The sequence below is a fragment of the Lactuca sativa genome, chromosome 3, assembly GCF_002870075.4.
Source record: "Lactuca sativa cultivar Salinas chromosome 3, Lsat_Salinas_v11, whole genome shotgun sequence".
Lineage (NCBI taxonomy): Eukaryota > Viridiplantae > Streptophyta > Magnoliopsida > Asterales > Asteraceae > Lactuca > Lactuca sativa.
The window spans coordinates 54,528,926-54,543,457 of NC_056625.2; the positions used below are offsets into that span (position 1 = coordinate 54,528,926).

The 14,532-nt window shown below is 36.4% G+C and overlaps 1 protein-coding gene across 1 annotated transcript; it reads right to left on the minus strand.

The window, feature by feature from the left end:
- Window positions 1-8,261: 8,261 nt before the first annotated feature.
- On the minus strand, window positions 8,262-9,837 carry LOC111914412 (transcription factor MYB102). The gene is made up of 3 exons (XM_023910157.2): window positions 9,526-9,837; window positions 9,314-9,443; window positions 8,262-9,061 (listed from the first exon to the last, which is right to left on the minus strand). Exons 1-3 carry the CDS (start codon window positions 9,653-9,655, stop codon window positions 8,323-8,325), a joined length of 999 nt encoding a protein of 332 aa, XP_023765925.1. The 5' UTR covers window positions 9,656-9,837; the 3' UTR covers window positions 8,262-8,322.
- Window positions 9,838-14,532: the final 4,695 nt, after the last annotated feature.

Sequence of the window (14,532 nt, forward strand, 5' to 3'; positions counted from 1 at the left end):
GTTATAAGTCCATGCTAGCAACACAATTCACTAGACAACCTAAAATAGTCAAGAGTTGTCATCTACTTTGGTCGATGACCCAGACATACTTGCCCGTTGTCTGATCTGGACCAACCATTTCTGGTCATCCAAGAATGATGAGAAACACTCTACTCTGATCTCACACACTCTACCCCAATCATGAGACCTATTCGATGTCAACCTTAAATTGGACTAAGCAACCTTTACAAGTCTTATTTTGTAACATCCATAAATTTTACACCAAATTTACATTTTTTCGATCATAATAAAAATCAAATAGTATTGTTTACAAAATGTTTTCAAATCAATATCCATCAGAGTGTCCCAAAATCATAACATAAGGATGAGGAGCGGTACAGTCACGCCTTCGCCTTTCCATGATCTCCTGAAGTACCTGAAACAATAAACTGAAAACTATAAGCCCGAGGGCTTAGTGAGCTACCCCCAAAATACCAATACTACACTGACAAAGCCATATCAGTAACAACCTATCAATCAATCAACATGCATACTGACCATCGGCCTGACTGGACCGCCCAACCGGGCCTACAGTCTATTTGAATCTATCCCGAGCCTTCGGCATGACTGGTCCGCCTCGTGGGCCTGCAGTTTCCCCGGACCGCTCATAGGGTATGTTGGCCTTCAGCCCAAAGCAGGACCACCTCAACCCAACCAACAAGCAAATAACCATGTGCGCATAACTATCATATACTGGCATATACAAACGTCAAACATATCTATCACACTGATCATCAATCATAGAATTCTCTCGTAACTAGAGTACCGACCTAGCAGGTCACTAACATGCTAATCCTTGCGGATCATAAGAGCATAACATACTGTCTACCCAGATTCTGATCTAACAGATCATAACCACATGCAGCATATCATAGCATTAACAACTAAAAGGGCCGACCTTGGTGCCCTAGACCCTATCGATATGGTGAGGATAACTCACCTTGCAAATGTCGACTCGGAAGATACACTCCAACCCTCGGATCACCCGACACCGACTCCACCACCTATGGTCATAGTACAATATACTCATAAGTCCTTAGCCTTATAAGGTACTCCATAACACACCAATCAACCCCTGGTGAAAGTCAAAATCCTCAGTCAAGGTCAACAGTCCATGTTGACCCCAACTCGCCGAGTACCCTCGGCTACTCGCCGAGTTCCTTGAAGTACAATCCAACTCACAGAGTCATCGTGGTGACTCGTCGAGTTCCTTCGATTCTCGTTCAAACTTTAAGGCCACCCGTCGAGTTCCCTCCTTGCAACTCAACGGATACCCACGCATAAATATCCAAGAGAAAACTCATATGACTCACCGAGTTGTTCTTCAACTCGTCGAGTCTTATGGTAATCTTCATCGGACTTGCCGAGTTGTTCATCCAACTCGTCGAGTTCACGGCCATCTTCATGTGACTCGTCGAGTCCATTCAGTCCTCTTTCCATACAGACTTGTTTTGAGCCATGCAGTGGCTCTAAATCACAAATCTAAGCTTCTAGGGCATGCTTATCACGTAAAGTTGCAAACTTTACGTGCGTGCATGGCTTTAAAGGCGCTAAATGCCAAATCTAAGATCTTAATGGGGCTTCATGCCCAAGAGGGACCTCAATCACGACCAAAACTGTAAATTTATGCTTCTAGGATCAAAGGAGGGTCCAGATCTGAAATTACAACTTCAGATCTAGCCCATAGCTCATCATACCAACTTGAAAATCCATAAAAAGCCCTAAAAACTCAACAAGAGGGAAAAAAGGGAAGTAAGGATGGCACTTTGTATCTCCAAAGGATGCTAGCTGAGGTAAATCCTGCTTCCCATGCCTTCCTTGCTTAAATTCCTTTGCACTCTTAGCTTTCTTCCTCCAAGATTCTCTTTCTAAGCTTCAAACACCACACAAAGGCACTCACACACGTATAAGGACTCTCAGGACTCTCTAGATCTGTAAAGAGACCCAAGGGAGGCTTAGGTCCCTTTAAATAGGGGTGCAAACCCTGGGATATAGGGTTTCCTCTGCCAGCTCCTACTCGTCGAGTCCCAATATGGACTCGTTGAGTAGGTCACTTAACACGCAATCCCATCCCGCTGCTTCTCGACGACTAGGTCAACCAACTCGTCGAGTAGAGCTTAAACCAATAAATCTTATTTAAGCAATACCTAAGAATCGGGGCGTTACATATTTTTAAATCTAAGGTAAGACTTATAACTAAGGGCAATCGATTTCTGCTATGGTTTCTAATCCAATAGTATTATCCTAATTACACAAATAGGATACAACACAAATAGTACATGCAATCATTTAATGTTTCATATAAATAATGCTTTTATTTTAGATTATGGTCTTAATAATAACTACACACTCACTTGACAAAGTGTCTGGTGATTGGTGAATCTAGTAGAGCTTCACCTTACACATTTCCAAAAGACCTAGACGTACATAACGGCTAGTCTTAGTCTAATTTCATGATTTGTGAACTATTATCCTAAGGGTTTAGATTCCTCAACATTCATAAGTTGTACTTCAAGATCTATATAAGGAATAACCATGTAAGATCATATCGGAGGTAGGGTCCGTTTGGTATACAAAGTATAATGTTTGGAAATCTCAATTTAAACACCTCACTAAATCAAGCCTAGTCATCACTCCTGTAAGTAGATCAATCAGTATAACAACTTGGAATCAATGATAAATCTTAATCACCGATTCATAATAACAACTGTGACTATAGTTAAAAGTTACACTTAACATAAACTAAGTGTTGCTTAACTTACAAGGATTTTTGATGAAAACCAGGATCTAAAAGGGTAGAATATTGACTCGGAATCTCATACTCGAAGGCTACTACTCAGATGAGTACTCAGGGATGTTGCAAGGCTTGGCCGCAAAACATAAACAAAGGAAAAAGGGGCTAAAACAGAGTAAAACTCAAGAGAATATCAACTGAAATGGTGTGAGAACGAAGGAGTGAATTAGCTGATATTTATAGGATGGTTTCTTGGGATGCACGCCGCACACCATAGTGTCATGCCGTGCACTATGATGAGGTGTCTCCTCAGGTCTGCTGAAACGTGGTATAAATTGGGTGGGGATGCGTGGCAGCTTCTAAAACCTTCTGTGCGTCACGCATGCACATGCCAAATTTTAGATTTTCAAAATTGCGTAACTTCTACATACGAACTTTGTTTTTGACTTTCTTTATATCCTCTAAAAGCCCTCGATGAGATCTGCAACTTTTATTTAGACTCCGTTGGATAAGTTTGATTTTATATTTTTCACAGGTGTCGACAGTTAAAGCTCGTATAAAAAGCATAACTTTCTCATCCGATGTCCCTTTTTGACAAACTTTATATCGTTGGACTCCTATTAACGAGATCTTCAAATATCGTTTAGATTATATTGGCTAAAAATCAACCGATTGAAAATTCGATTTCTGAGTTGTATATTGTTAGGCTGAATCTTAGAAAAGTCATAACTTCCTATTACGAAGTCAGGTTTAGACGTTTGCTATATGCACGCTCCCGGTTTAACGATTACTATGACTTTTGTTTAGATTAATTAGGTTAAAAAGTAATTTGTCAAAAATTACTTTTTGCGATTCACGGAGCCATGTCGGTTAATTTAAACGCGAAACTTCGAAGATGCATAACTTCCTCATATGAAATCGGATTTGAACGCTCCTTATATCCATGAAATCCTTATACGTATATTACAACTAGGTTAAGATTATTTATCCTAAGTAATCTTTTGTCATCAACGCATATTTTAATTTTATATATTTTATTATTAAATACTCATAATAATTTACACATAACATCCTATAAAACAAATAAGCATATATATATATATATATATATATATATATATATATATATATATATATATATATATATAATCCTTTCTTATTCATTCATATAAAGATTACAATAATTTACCAAAGTGATTATAGACTTTGACTAATCTAGCAGGAAACACGGGCGTTACAGAGTCATACCTTCAATAATAATAAGGACAAAATATCTACTCTTGTTTTCTTTATCTTTGGCTCTTTGCTGCCTTTATTCGCAACTGCTTTTCATGATGTAATTTTATAAGACCAATCTAATGAGCCAGTCATTTCCTTTTTATTATGTATGGCCTTTTGCAATCGGCACAACGAGAGGGGTCGTGGTCTACGTGGCCACCATCGTTGTTCGTGAATACTACCCTAAACCTTCATGGTGAGGCGTGGTTATTCTTGTTAGAGATGCAAAAAAGAGTGATAAAGGCCAATTGAGAGCTATTTGAACCTTCCCATATTTGACTTGCGTTGATTAGCAATTTGTCGACATTTTTTTGATTTTTTTTAAAACAACCATTTACCTATATAAATACCACAATAGACAACCTCATTTTTACACCATTCTTCTCTTTCTCTTTTAAAAATTTACACACACAACTTTCTTTACAACCAAAAATCATGGATCCCAATCAAAATACCCCCCCCCCCCCCCAAATTATCGAAACTGCAAACCCGATATTGTTTTTGCTTTAGATACAACTCCCCACCAATACCCGAACATGGAATCGCGTCAAGGGGGTTTTATGAATTTGTTCCAAATCGGTTCCCCTATCCAACAAACACAACTTTTCCAACAACAATCCCAAGCTTTCACGCCTGATCAACAACCCTATTAACAAAAATTTCAACCCGATTTCATATACCAACCTTTCCAACCACAACCTTCACAACCACCACTTTCATAACCCCCTCATTCACCGGACTTTGTATCGAAAACACAACCTTCACCATCACCCCAACCAAAAAAAAGAAAGGAAAAAAAACCCGTTCGAACCAATGCAACCGATAGGGTGTCATGGATAAAAGAGGAAGAAGAAAAGTTAGCAGAGGCATGGGTATAGAGATCCCAAGACCCAATGGAAGAAGATAGTCAAACCTTTAATTGTTTATGGGAGACAGTGTGAAACATATTATTTGAGTTAATGGTAAGTGAAAGTCAAAATCCCGATCAAATTAGCTCGAAGTGGTGCGATTTGAGGCTAAAATGGACCAAATTTGGAGAAATTTACAACAACCTCAACAACTTACACAAAAGTGGATCAAGCAGTTCGATATGTTTGAGGTTACCTTAAATCAATATGAAAAAACAACGAAAACTCGCAAAGATTTTTCATATCTCAAACCGTGGCTAAAATTGAAAGATGCTCCAAAATGGAAAGAGCAAACCGAAGGAACTTCACAAACCTATTCCGGATGAAAGCATTCAAGAAACGTCGATGCAACTTTCCAACAATCGGACGGACGGACACAGATCAACATCACTGATGCTCCGATAGATCTTGAAAACAAACAACCTCTTCGTTAACTTGTTGGAAGAAATAAACCAAAAAAAGCGGGTTCATCGGCTTCGGGATCTAACATTACCGATCATTTTGGAGACAAATTTAATCGATATGTCCAAATACAAAAGTGCAAGGCGGAGATGATGAGTCAGGTGGAAAGAATGGTGGAAGCTCAAACGACATTTCAAGAGGCACATATGACGCTTCAAACAAAAACCGATATGCAAATATTGAAAATGAAAGCGAACGACCTCGAGGGCGAAAATATGGACACATCAGAATAGGGGGTAGATTTTTTTTTAATTTTTTTTATTTACATTTCAATGTTTTTTTACGTTGCATTTTTTTTAATTAATGTAATTTTTTTAATTTAATTTCTTATTTTAATTGAATTAAAAAAAATAGCTTTAAAAAAAGTTATATGTTTTATAGTATTTATGAATTAAAAAAAAATAATATGGAGTTTTGTTTTAGTGGTATAACATAGATTTAATAATAGAGTGAAAGTGTCGCATAATTTCTCCAACAACTGTCCGTGCCTCATTTTCTTTTTGATTTTCTTTTCTTCTAAAATTTATTTAGCTTTCAATAAAGACTTTAGTTTCTAATTAATTACAAGGTCATCTTCGATTTTTAATTGGTTGCTATCCATCTATAACAATTTTTGGCCATAAACAATAATTTGGGTTTAAGGCCGGACGGAATGGATGCAGGAAAGACCCGCAGGAAGCTTCCCGCCCGGCGGAACAGCGCACCATCGGTGCGGGGAAGGGTGGTGCGGGAACCGGTGAGGAGAGGCTCTTCCGCATTTTCTCTCCATCGATCATTGGTCCTATATATTTTTTTCTTTTTTTTTTTCCTTTGAACTAGCCGTTGTTAAACGATATTTTTTTTTAACTAACGGGTATATGCATTTAAATCGCATATTTTTTGTTTTTTGTTTTTTTTTTGTTTTTTTTTTGTTTTTACTCTTTTAAACACCTATAAATACTCAACTATTTACCCTCAATCAACATTCAAACAAACCTCTATTCCCTCTATTTTCTTCTCAAAAAAAATATGAATCCCAACGAACAAACCCAAACTTCCGATCGAAAGAAAAGAAGTCATGGTTCGAGTTTAAACATCCCAACTCGAAACACATTTGCTATCGATTTATCATCTCAAGGAGTTTATCGCCCCCAACTCGATGCTCCCATTCAATCTTCACTACAATTTCAATACCAAAATGTTAGACGATATTACGTGATCCAAGTTCCAAATGTTACGCCAAAAATGTTTTCAAACTTTGTTGTTTTTCCGGATCAACAATCGCCAAATCAACCTCAAAACCAAACCCAACCCCAAACCCAAACCGAAAATTAAACCCAAACCCAACAACAACGCCAACTTGTCGATGAGTTGGATGACTCGAAAGAAGAAGAGATGGTCCCCAAAACTCAACCCACACCACCCCCACAAAGACGTAAAGGGAAAAAACAAGTGCGCGAGGGTGTCTCACAACCGGGAAGACAAAAGCCAACAACATGGCTTCCACAAGAAGAGCTTGTTGTGGTCAAAGCTTGGGCTGACATTTCTGAGGATTCGATTCAAGGAAATGCACAACCGGGAGAGCATTTTTGGTTTCGTATTTTAGAACGGTTTCGGGAGGAGCTAGGAAAAGGTGACGACTACCGTACGAAACACCAACTGAATTCGAAGTTTCGAGAAATAGCAAGGGGGTTTCAAAAATAAACGGGTTGTACAACAACCTAAAAACCCAACGAAAAAGCGGCCAAGGAGACGAAGAAATACTTCAAGAAGCTTTGCAATTTTACCTTGAGGAAGTCGGAAAACCATTCAAGTGACACGATTGTTGGAAATTATTGGTCCGATGTCGTAGGTGGAAAAAATACGAGAAATATTTTATTTTTGGACTCCAACAATCAAAGCGAACGAAAATGGACTCTAGTGGTTACACAACTTCCTCCGATGCTCGGGTCGGTGTAGATTTAAATAAGGATGACGAACTCGAGCTAGAAGAAAATGTTCGCCCGATGGGTAGGGACAAAGCAAAGAGGAAAGAAAAATGGACTTCTTCGGGTGCATCGGATTTCAGCTTGGACGTTGACGAAATGCGGAAAATAACAACGTCGTTTGATCTATATAATTTTAATTTCTCCGAAAGTTTGGCGTTCGACAATGAAAAAGAAGAAGCAAGGAAGAAAGAACGGGCGAAGAAACAAGAAATGGAGGATATGAAGTTTTTGATAGAAAACATCGATCATCTCTCGGGACCTGCTCTCGAGCTCGTGATGAAGAAGAGGGAAAAAATTTTGAAAAAATATTTTCCGTAAGTCGTTGTTGGTTTGTTTGATTTTTGTTTGTGTTTTCTTTTTTAATTTTCTAGTTTTTTAAATTTTAGGTTTATTGTAATTTTTATTTTAATTAATGAAATGTATTTTCTTTTTAATTAAATATTTTTGTTATTTTTAATTTAAAAATTATAAATCATAAAAATCAATTAATTTTATTTAAAAAAAAATAGTGAGGGAAGTCTTTCCCACTCATTCCTTGGGTTTTAGATGAGAGAAAGAAAAGTGAGGGAAATAATAATATGATCCACAAAAAATGAGGAAACTCCCCTCTCATACTCTCTGATCTTATAGAATTGTATAATACAAACATATAAAATATAAATTATTGTGTACGGCTAAACCTGTTATGTACGGATTATTACCGTTTTTAATTAATTACTACATTACCCTCAACTATTCAACTACATCATATTTGTATATTTGTTATTTATCTATTAAAGTTTTTAGGTTATTACTAATCCGTGTGTTCCTTCTCGTCGATTATTTGATTCCCACTTCTATACACAGACAAGTACATGTTTCCAGCAAAGAACGTTACAAACAACCAAATGGTTCCTTTAACCAATCTATTTATTTAATTTACATTATATCATACCTATATTAAATCATTAAACTCGAAACTCTCTGGAATATCCAAGTTGAACATGTTACTACTATAACTTTCTCTCTCATCGTCATTGCTGCTATTATTGATTATTGTTGATGACGAAACTAATGGTGTAGGGCTCGGTATGGATGATGACAAAATCGAGTCATAGTTGACATGTTGGGTTGTAGGCAAATCATTTTCCCCATATGATGGTTGAAAATTTAAGCTTTCAGATGCTTGTTTGTTGTAATTTGGAATATCAAAACAATCGTCCGACAAGCATGTACGCATCATAACATCTTGTATGGTATCACATTTAAGGTTAACCAAGTTCTCTGGAAAATCTTGCATATCATTTGCTTGCATGAGGTGTCTTGGATTCAAAATCCGATTGCTTGTGACACTTAAAGGTCGATTTTGCTGATTAAGAGTCGGGTTCATAGGATTTAAGAGGTGATTGAAAAACAACTCATGGTTTTCTTTATTTGATGAACATGAGGATGATCCCAAGAATGTGGCAAGCGTTAGGACTTGAGGATTTACAAGAGTTTGAAGGTTAAGTAGGTTTGAGAGATTAAACCAAGCTGAATTCAGTATGGATGAAAGTTCCAAGAAGTCAATGCGAGGATTATGAGTCACTGGATCAATTCCATTCTTGAGTAGCCTTTTCCGTATGTGGGTGTTCCAGTAGTTCTTGATTTCATTGTCCGTTCTTCCAGGTAAACGAGCAGCTATTGATGACCACCTATATATAAGTATAGTATAGCTTAGACCTTTGAAAAGTTGAGAAAAAAAATGGTGGAATGATGTATAAAATAATCTAAAATATAAATGGTATAAAACATTCCTTTTATATAATATCTAAGCAGCGAAAATGAAGCAGTATAATGGTATTTCGATTGTATCTCTGTTCAGAATATCTAACTAGCGAAAATTCATATGGTCTTAAAACTTTAATGCGCATTAATTTTTGAGTAGTGAACTTAAATCAACTCACTTATTCCCAAGAATGCTATGTAGTTGGATGATGGTTTCTTCTTCTTCAAATGAAAATCTTCCTCTCTTTATATCAGGCCTCAAGTAGTTTGTCCATCGAAGGCGACAACTTTTTCCACATCTCTGAAGCCCTGTTATAATCAAATATCGACATATTAGAAAAGAAAAAAATTAATGTTCTACTCTTTTGATGCAACCACAAACGATACTTACCAGCGTATTTGGGAAGGCTTCGCCATTTGCCAGGTCCATTTGCTCGAATGTATTGGATGAGTTTGAGATCTTCTTCTTCTGTCCATGGACCTTTTTTAAGCCCATCTTTCTCAAATGGTAGTTTTCTCATTTCTAGCTCTCTTTATCCCAACTGATCCCAAGGCTTTAGTTACTACTATGATCAGAGTGTAAATATTAAACTCGGTTTTTTGGCAAGAACAATTGAGTCATTGAGATTGGTAGGTCCAGAACGGAGGATGACTACTCCCATGTATATATAGAAGAGTTTTGTGGAAACTGTTACGTAGTCAACAAGAATTCGCACCGATCACTCTCTATATCGTATTATCGTTTGGGTAACTAGGTGAAGGTAAATGTATTTGGATAAAAGCGACACATGTTGATTAATCAATGGGATTGACCTTTCTCTTTGTTTGACATCTCAAAAAGTAAAAATAAATGGTGGGTGAGGTTGTTGGGAATTTCTATGAAGTTTCTTCTCTTCTTTACACACACACTTCGTGATATCATTTCTTTTGATGTTTTCCTTCACTTGAAGTCGAAATATCCATGAACTTTCTTTAGTTCATCATTAATTTGCTTTTAATTATATTATGTACTTTTTTTCTTTTTTGAAAACGACATTTATTAAGGAAAGAAGATAACTAGCTGCAATGAAGCACTACATTCGATAAGAATATTACAACGTACGCCATTTAATCCGGCTCAACATACATCCTTTCTTCCTATCATAAGATTGTGTCGTATCGACACGAGTGCGTTATATGTGAAAAGAAAGCCACATAGACTTTTTACCATTTCACAACCAACCCACCAGGTTGTGGAAATGGTATTCGCAGGTGGGTTGGTGGTGATGACTGATGAGGCAAAAGGAAGAGAGAGATTAAGAGAGACGATGTTGCTGCCAATATTCTATTGGTTGTCTTCTTCCGTCTTCACAAAGACGCCACACCCAAACCACCGGGGCTTGGGGTAGTATTCACGCGTTCTTGGCCCATCCACCTTAGTTTTTCACGCGTGAAGAGGTATCCACTCCGGATAGCCTCTAAGTATTAATCCACAAGAAAGTCTCTGATGTCATCTCATTTGTGACATGAAAATTGGAAGATTATTCCTAAATATCCACATGTCCCGTAACATACATATTCGTCAACAATTTCATTGGCCAAGTAATATCAACTGCATCAGGCTTCTCCATAGCGATTCTAAACAAGTGATTAAGAGAGTCCATGCAAATTAAGATAAATATAGGTGGGTACCCAGTTAAATTTGACACAACAAGAACCGATGGTTTCTAAAATATTGGAACCGGAACCGGTTCGATGGGTTTTCAATATTTTCGAATATCAATTGCTTCTCATATAGGGGAACCGCTTTAAAAAAATATTAAAAGAATTAGTTACTCTCCATTTTCGTTCTTCTCCATAAGAGTAATCAATAACTTTGAGAGAAAGAAGATGAAAGAGAAGATGATATTCGAATCTATCTCATTACAATGATCTAACTGAGCTATATACATTAACTCATAAACAACTGTGTCTAACAAACAAAACTAACAAACTTCTGTATGAAATTACAACAATACCCTTCAACTAACTAACCAATTGTCATTTGATAACAAAGTCTAACACCCCCGCAAGCTATAGACTGTAGATGCAGCTTGGAAATAGCTTTTTAATGAAGGACTCCATTTAATGACTTGGTTAGAACATCTGCTAATTAAGCATCAGAGCTAACATGGGACAACGAAATCAACCCTTCTCACAACTTTTCTCTTACAAAGTGAGAGTCAATCTCTATATGTTTGGTCCTCTAATGAAAAACCAGATTGGTGGCTATGTAAATAGCTGCTTGGTTGTCATATTTCAATGGAATTGGATTAATGTGAGACACATCAAGTTCATGGAATATTCGACTCAACCAAGCTAATTCAGAACATACTCTCCTCATAGACCTGTATTCTGCTTCAGCAGAAGATAATGAAATAGTGAGTTGTTTCTTGGATATCCAAGAAATAGGTGCATCACCAAACATAATGAATAAATCACTAACAGATTTCCTGGTTATAGGACAAGCTGCCCAGTCTGAATCACAATATGCCTCCAATTTATAATTTTGAATGTTATTGAAGAATAAACCTTGATGGAGTGTCCCTTTGAGATAGTGTAAAATACGCATAACAACATCAAAATGATCTTGGGATGGCTGTTGATTGAATTGACTCAAATATTAAACTGAGTAAGCTAAGTTAGGTCTTGTATGAAGAAGAAAATTCAGTTTGGCAATTAATAGTCTGTACTCAGTAGGATCTTTGAGAGGATTAGGCATTTTGGGAAGAAGATGAACTTTGGGTGGCAATGGAGAGGAAACAGAAGTGCCTTCTTCGATTGAGTATTAAGCTAACAACTCTCTTATGAATTTGCTTTGATGTACAATCATCCCATTTGAGAATTTTGTAAATTCAAGACCAAGAAAGAAATTGATTTGTCCCAAATCCTTGATTTTGAACTTATCATCAAGAAAAGTTTTTAACTTTGTGATTTATGCAAGATTATCTCCAATAACAAGTATGTCATCAACATACATAGCAACAATGACTATGGAATCTTTGGTTTTCTTTAGAAAAAGAGAATAGTTATTATGAGAATGTGTATAACCTTAAACTTTGAGAGCTTCAGAAAGTTTAGAATACCATTGCCTGGATGCTTGTTTTAAGCCATACAATGACTTTTTAAGTCTACAAACAAGATGAGGAGAATAAACTTGAAAACCAGGAGGAATCTTCATGTAGACTTCTTAATGTAAATTACCATGAAGGAAAGCATTATTGACATCTAATTGTTGAATGGTCCACCCTTTCTTTACAGCCAAAGATACTATACATCTTACAGTATTGAATTTGACTATTGGAGAGAAAGTATCATGATAATCTATTCCTTCATGTTGAGTGAATCCCTTGGCAACTAAACGGGCCTTATGCCTTTCAATTGAGCCATCTGCCTTGTATTTCATTTTGTAAACCCATCTACAAGAGCTTGAAGTTTAACAATATCCCATGTGTTATTTGAGACAAGAGCTTGAAGTTCCTTGTGCATTGCTGCTTCCCAATCTTTATTCCCTTTAGCTTGATGATAAAAAGTTGGTTAAGGAACATGTAATTTTGAATGAAATGCAAAAGAATGATTGATGTTATGTTTTGTTGATGAAGTAAAAGTTACATCTGGTATGCACATATTGGTGAGAGTATGACAACAAATATGATCAAAACCAACCTGATTGCATATGTAATCTTGAAGTCTTATTGGTGGTTGATGTATTCTAGTAGACCTGTGAGTGGCAATGGAAGGAGGAATAAGATCATTGGTATGTGAATGTCTATAAGAAGGTTCAGGGGTATAATTAGAATTTTCAAGAATATCAGTTGAATTGGTTGGAAGATGAGAAAAGGATGAATGTAAAGGATGTTTAATCATTGAATGAAGAGGAAATAAATCCTCAAAGAAAATAACATCTCTTGAAACATGAATATGCTTATTAACTAGATTCGGTACTTTATAAGCTTTTTGACCAGTAGGGTATCCAATAAGAACATAAGGATGAGATCTAGACATGAATTTATCACGTCCAACTGGTGATGTAGCAACAAAGCATAAGCATCCGAACACTCGCAAATGTGACAAATCTGGTTTCTGTCCCATTATAACTTAATAAGGAGTGGCATTGTGAAGAACTTTTGTGGGCATTCTGTTGATAAGATGAACAGCCGTCTTGACACATTCATTCCAAAAAGCAATACCCAAACCAGATTGAAAATATAGAGATCTTGCAACTTCTAAAATGTGCCTATGTTTTTATTTAACAAGCACTACTAGAAGAACAGTCTTTTACGACGTGCAATGCGTGTCATAAAATTCTTAGACGACGCTCAAATACATGTCAAGGAAGGCCATGTCATAACGAGAGATCACGCGCTTTTGCGCGTCGTCTATTTACGACGCGCATTTATGACACATATTTATGACACGCATTTATGAACCGCAGTTATGACACGCAATGCGTGTCAAGAAAGGCCCTGTCATAAAGTTAGACGACACGCATTTGCGTGTCATAACCTTACGACACGCGTATTTATGGCACGCAATGTGTATCAAGAAAGCCCCTGTCATAAAGGAAGACGACACGCATTTTTGTGTGTCATAATTTAAAATGTTTTTAAAATTATATATTTTTGATTGATTTACTGATTTTCAAATTAAATAACACATTAAAAGTCTCATGATACAAAATAAAATACCATAAACAATAAAGATAATTCATTGCACTAATGTTTCAAATACAAATAATCATTCCAATAGTAAGTAAATGTAACACATTGCTAATATTTTATAATATTTATTATAGAAAACAAAACATGTAAAACTTTAAAAGAAACCCATGACTTGAGAAGCAGTACACACTCTTTTTATTGGAATTTAGACATTTAAACTGGTGGCAGGTCTTTTCCCGCTCAAAATAAAGGGTTGGGTCCCACCAACTTGCATGAACGACACATCACCTCCCATCTCATATGATATCCCCCCATAAATTTTAAAGTTTTTCCTTCTTTTTTTAGCAGCTTTTGAAGATTTGTTACCTTCAAACCCTCCAGGAAGATAATATGTGTTTGCTTCTCCTTCGTCCTCTTCAATGTGGTCGTGCAACACAAACAAGAATGAATTCATATATGAGTAATTTAAGATGAAATGACAAACATACCCATCAGGTGTTCGGATGTCAAATAATATCACATATCCATCCATAAAGCCAGCTGCATATTGACCTCCATGAACTTGAGAAGTAGCCTAAAAGAGACAATACATACATATTCACACAATATATATATATATATATATATATATATATATATATATATATATATATATATATATTAGAAACAATATCAAATAATATAAAACAATGGGGGTCAAGGTCAAAGTGAACCTACCA

Bases quoted from the DNA above. Each gene is read 5' to 3' on its own strand.
- LOC111914412 (XM_023910157.2), bottom strand. From the start codon at position 9,655: ATGAGAAAACTACCATTTGAGAAAGATGGGCTTAAAAAAGGTCCATGG. The intron at 9,444-9,525 runs GTAAGTATCGTT...TGATTATAACAG, and splicing joins AAGCCTTCCCAAATACGCTG to GGCTTCAGAGATGTGGAAAA. The intron at 9,062-9,313 runs GTGAGTTGATTT...ACTTATATATAG, and splicing joins CATAGCATTCTTGGGAATAA to GTGGTCATCAATAGCTGCTC.